General features: G+C 41.2%; 1 protein-coding gene across 1 annotated transcript in view; it reads left to right on the top strand.

Annotated features, from left to right (window-relative positions):
- The window catches only part of LOC122762334 (neural-cadherin-like), a gene marked incomplete at both ends in the record, with an annotated part of 55,056 nt that overhangs the window by 16,371 nt on the left and 32,477 nt on the right, over positions 1-6,208 (top strand). The window contains 3 exons of the mRNA XM_044017522.1: positions 3,867-4,035; positions 4,208-4,378; positions 5,919-6,091. Coding sequence (XP_043873457.1) covers positions 3,867-4,035; positions 4,208-4,378; positions 5,919-6,091 — 513 coding nt within the window. The remainder of the gene's footprint in view (positions 1-3,866; positions 4,036-4,207; positions 4,379-5,918; positions 6,092-6,208) is intronic.

The following is a 6,208-nucleotide window of genomic DNA, read 5'->3' as shown; positions in this document are numbered from 1 at the left end:
TGTAGTGTCTGTATATTAAATCACTAATCTCCTGTAGATTATACAGGTAAACACTATATAAAACACTAGAATAGTCAATATCAATAAAGACCAAATTCACTCTGTGACTGTTTTTGTGTAAATTTAATGCTAAATAGTTTGTTTTAAAACAAATTCAGGGCGAATTTATACTCAAAACAATGTTTTTTAACACTAATCCAGAAGGGATTTGGTCATAATCTGATGTTAAATTTCTTATTGGGAATGAACATTTCTTAGTACCTACAGGAGACCATTGAAGGTTATAGTGATGTTGGAGACACTTTACTGTATTATGTTAATACTTTAAACTAATTTTCAAACAGCAGATTATTTAAGTGAACTCGTGGATTTGTTGTTTGTTGATTTTTCAGCTCCTTAAATGGGATTTTTTTCACATAAAACAAAGAAAATCATTCAAACTGAATCAAAACGAGACATTTGAGAACATCATCTTTTCTAGAGTTCGACAAAACTATTATTTACATTATTGTTTGAACATAATTTGGTAACAGACGCACATCACATGAAGTTATTGTCGAGAGAATTCGGTTTGAAAATGGTGTAAAATGTGGTTTAAAAAGTGCAAAAACTCCAGCAGCATTTTCCCTCAGAGAGACGACAGAGAGACACTGTCTCGTCTCGTTTGTCCTGCCGCTCGTCTCATCGCCTGCTCCTCGCTTCCCTCCTACAGAGAGCTTTACTCCTCATTTAAAATTGAGACATGATTTTTGGGCTAAAAAAGACGACAAACGCGTGAGCGGAGACGTGACACTCGACACCGCTTTAATTAAAAGACGATGATGTCGGAGGGAGATGAGAGAGAGCAGAGACGAGGGTCAAGTCGGCTAATCGCTCCTCCAGAGAGCAGAGAGACAGAGAGAGACATGGAGGACAGACAGAGGACAGAGGACACAGAGGCCGTCAGTGACACAAACAAACAAACGTGTATTTTACTGTTTTACTGTCAATACAACACTGTATCACAGGAACTACCTCTGAACTAGAGATGATGTTTACATTTGATCCTGCAGTGAACAGCACAGCGACGCCGGCAGACAAACGAGTACCATGAGACAGGACAGACAAATGTGAGGTCTCCACCACAGAGTCCAGTCTGTCTCATTTTGGTCGTCACTGTGCGTCTCCTGCAGGAACACTTCCTGCAGATTTTTCTGATTAATCATATCAGAAATGACAGCTCTCTTCTCCACGAATATTCAGAGAACCTACCCTCACCGAGTGCATGTCAACCAGGAGAAAGGAAACCGGTAAAAGAATAAAGAACACCCTGTGGAACACATTCATGTGCCCCCTGCAGCGACCCCACAACGGGCCCAGCCACCGGATCAGATCCCGCCCCGGTCAGTTTGCCTTTTCCTCCTTAAGGAAGACGATGACACCATGGTTCATCCTGGAGGCATGGGACAGACAGGAGTGACCTACTGCGTCCCCCACCGTCTGTGAGGACGCCATCGCTGCAGAGACACGCGGGGACCAAGCCGCCAGAAGACGATCAAACACAATTAACAACGTCCCTGCTCTTCTACACTATCAACGCAGATTGAGTCACACATGCAAACCAGCAGAAAATAGAAAAAGTGTCTTTCAGTCACTCTCTCTCGAACCCTCTCACTCTCTCTCACACTCTCTCCCAGCATGCACCACGAGAAAGAAAGAAAGAAAGAAAGCAAATAGAAATGTGGGAATTGAGGAAAGAAAAAACACACTCGTCAGCAGCAGAAGAAAGAAAAACTTGTGTTGATTTGTTCCCTTTGGTCAAAGATGGACACAAAAAAGAGTGAAAATGTAGAAAAGAAAGGGAACAGCTCTCAGGACAGAGACATAAAGAGAGAGAGAGAGAAAGAAGCTTCTCTGTTAATCAAGACGTCGGAGGGAAGCTGGCGTTTCCTCTGTGGCGAGCAGCCAGCAGCAGGACACCAGAGCCACTGTGTCCCCGCGGTGGATCAGTGGACCAAGACCAGAGCAGCAAGACACACACACACACACACAGAGAGACAGAAAAGAGCAAACCTGCTGACTCAGCACTTTTTTAATGAATGACACAGCATCTGAATCAGGCCAGGACCAAAACATACCATAATAATAATCCTAATAGTAATAATTCAAGCTGCCGCCGTGCCAGCAGGTGCTTTGGCCACTTCCTGTTTCATGGCCGAGAGGAAATGAAAAAAAAACAAAGAAAATAGACATCAATTATAAAAGTGTGATTTCTTCAAATCAGTCACAGAAAAATCTCACGGTGATGATGATGATTATCCTCGTCTGAACTCTGTGTCTCTCTCTCTGTGTGTGTCTCTCTCTCTGTGTGTGTGTCTCTCTCTCTGTGTGTGTGTCTCTCTCTCTGTGTGTGTCTCTCTCTCTCTGTGTGTGTGTGTCTGTTAAGTGACTTAAAAGGCTGACATTTGTGGGAGTGAAAGGTTTTACAAAGCAACCCAGAGTCCAGTTTTCCTTCAGGCCGGTTGTGACTTTGTGTCAGTGACTCTTAACAAACACACTCCAAAAAATCGATTAAAAAAACTATTCTTCTCACTCCAAAGAAAAAGAAGGTGTTTCACTGAGCTGACAAACATTCTTACATTATATCAGTGAAATGAGATTCTTTTCAGCTCAGAGTTAAAGCTCAGTGTGTCTTTGAAGTGTTGATCCCGTTTTCCATGAATAAAGATAAATAAATACATTTGTGCTGAACACACCTGGAGCAGCGACACATCACAGAGCAGCAACATGCCGCAGAGCAACGACACATCACAGAGCAGCGACACATCACAGAGCAACAACATGCCAGACAACACATCACAGAGCAGCGACACACATCACAGCAGCCGAGAGCACACACATCACAGAGCATCACAGGCAGCAGAGCAGCGCACATGAGCAGCAGAGCACATCACAGAGCAGCAACATGCCGCAGAGCACAACGCATCACAGAGCAGCGAATAGCAGAGCAACGCAGAGCAGCAGCATCACAGAGCAACGACACGATCACAGAGCACGAGCAGCAACATGCCGCAGCAGACATCATCACAGAGCAGCAACATGCCGCAGAGCAACGGACACATCACAGAGCAGCGACACATCAGAGCACAGAGCAGCAGACACACATCACAGAGCAGCAAATGCAGAGCAACGACACATCACAGAGCAGCGCCGCAAATATGCAGAGCAGCAGAGCAAATCACATTATCACAGAGCACATCACAGAGCATCATCAGAGCACATCATCATAGAGCAGACACATCACAGAGCAACGACACATCAGCATCACAGAGAGCAGAGCAGCAACACAGCGATCACAGAGCAGCGACACATCACAGAGCAGCAACATGCAGCGCGAGAGCAGCGACACATCACAGCTAGCAACGCATCACAGAGCAGCGAGCAGTAATATCACAGAGCAGCAAATACACATCACAGAGCAGCGACAATCACAGAGCAGCGACACATATCAGCAGCAGCAGCGCATATCACAGAGCAGCAACACATCACAGAGCAGCGACACATCCACAGAGCAGCAACATGCCGCAGAGCAACGACAGATCACAGAGCAGCGACACATCACAGATCACAGAGCAACGACTGAGTACTTTTGCTCTGTGGAACAAACATCATCATCTGCCAAAGACAGAACAAACAAATGTGTGAAATAAACAGTCAAAGCTTGAGCTGCAGAAACACAGTCTCTTACTTTCCGTCTGTGTTTGCTCATTATTTTTTCAGCAGCAATAAATCTGTGCTTTTTCAAAGAAATAACGTTCCAGTTTCACACATGAGCGTTTGGACAGAGCGGATTATCGATCGCTCACGTCATCTTCTCTTTGTTCCAGTGTCAGCAGTATCGAGAGAGCACGTCGGTGCTGGAGAACCAGCCGTCGGGAACCTTTGTTCTGCAGGTTCACGCTGTGGACGCAGACGAAGGATCCAACGGCAGAGTGACGTACGGATTCATGCACAAAGATTCCACTGTGCCCGCGTTCAGTATTCACCCTGACACAGGTACCAAACTGCTTGGATTGTTTCCTTCAGTTTAACCATTTCATAATGAAATGAATCGTGGGCTGTGCTGAGAGCACTGATCACGGAACACGACTCATAAAATGAAGAATGAAGATAATTGTGTTTGTCTTCATGAGACTGAACCACTTCTCTGTGTCTGCTGTCGCTCCAGGAGTCATCGTGACGGCGCGGAAATTTGACCGCGAGCGCCAGCGGGAGTACGCGGTGACGGTGACCGCCACTGACCAGGCGGCCGACCCTCTGATCGGCATCTGTCAGCTCAACATCCTCATCCTGGACCAGAACGACAACAGCCCCAAGTTTGAGAACCTCCGATACGAGTGTGAGTTAAAGGGAAAATTCAAGTATGTTTGTGTGAGGCTCTGACACACAACAATAATAATAATGATAAGAGTAATAATAATGATGATGATCTTAATAATAATGATAATGATGATGATAATAAGAGTAATAATAATAATGGTGATGATAATAATAATAATAATAATAATAATGATGATGATAATAATAATAATGATGATGATAATAAGAGTAATAATAATAATGGTGATGATAATAATAATGATAATGATGATGATGATATAATAATGATAATAATGATTATGATGATAATGATAATAACAATGATGATAATAATAATGATTATGATCATAATGATAATGATAATAATAATATAATATTGATGATGATCATAATAATAATGATGATCTTAATAATAATAATAATGATGATGATAATAAGAGTAATAATAATAATGGTGATGATAATAATAATAATAATAATAATAATGATGATGATAATAATAATAATGATAATGATGATAATGATAATAATGATAATGATGATAATAATGATGATGATAATAATAATGATTATGATCATAATGATAATAATAATATAATAATGATAATGATAATAATAATACTGATGATAATAATAATAATAATGATAATAATAAGGATGATGATAATATTAATGATAATGATAATAATAATGATAATAATGATAATAATAACAATGATGATAATAATAATAATGATAATAATAAGGATGATGATAATATTAATGATAATGATAATAACAATGATGATAATGATCATAATGATAATGATAATAACAATGATGATAATGATAATAATAATGATCATAATGATAATGATAATAACAATGATGATAATGATAATGATCATAATGATAATGATAATAACAATGATGATAATGATAATAATAATGATCATAATAATAATAATAATGATGCTGCCTTTCATTTACTTTCTGTAACTTCGACTAGCCGTTGTTAGCAATACCACCAACAGATCTATACGTAAGATTTTGCTCACAAAGACATTAAAAAATGGTTAAAAATGAATTATTAGCACGTGAACGACAGATTTACTGTGAAACAACTATGACAGTGGTGGCAGCCATCTTGTGATCCCATGTCAGGTTTACCTCACTGTGACACAGACTTTTCAACAGGAAACTGAAGTTTGGAAACCGCTCACTCTCACACACCAAACCTCATAGAGAAAATCACTGATTTTAGCTGCTCATTTTCTCTGACTGGACTTTGGTGTGGGAGAGTGAGTGGTTTACAAACTCCAGTTTCCTGTTGGAAAAGTCTGTCTAACATTGCGTTAAAGACATCGTAGACTTAAAGTGACATAGATTTGACACAGTTTTCCTTGTGTCCATGTCTGAAGCTGGTTGTTGGGACAGCAGATAAAAGACAGTTTAGAATCACTGTTCTTTGTGTTAATCAGGATAATCATGACCGTGCTTGTTGTGAGTTTACTGCACATTTCTTCATTCACTGAGTTGTTTTGCTCCATTGAACTGAAGTGTCTGTGCTCGTGTGACAGACTTCCTCCGTGAGGACACCATGATCGGGACCAGTTTCTTGCGAGTGGCGGCTCACGACGATGACTTTGGCACCAACGCGGCCGTCACTTACTCCATGTCCAACGAGCAGCCAGAGTATCTGCGCGTCAACCCTCTGACCGGCTGGGTTTACGTCAACCAGCCCATCTCTCAGGTACACACCGACAACACGCATCACAATCACATCCAGGGGTGGTTCAAGGCATTCCAGGGCCTCAGGAAACTCAGCCTGGGGGGGGGGAGACTCTGATATTATAACATACTGTACAAT

Source organism: Solea senegalensis, unplaced genomic scaffold, assembly GCF_019176455.1.
Source record: "Solea senegalensis isolate Sse05_10M unplaced genomic scaffold, IFAPA_SoseM_1 scf7180000015560, whole genome shotgun sequence".
Classification (NCBI taxonomy): domain Eukaryota; kingdom Metazoa; phylum Chordata; class Actinopteri; order Pleuronectiformes; family Soleidae; genus Solea; species Solea senegalensis.
Note: the sequence above shows the minus strand (reverse complement) of the source record. Positions and strands in the feature narration are given on the sequence as shown.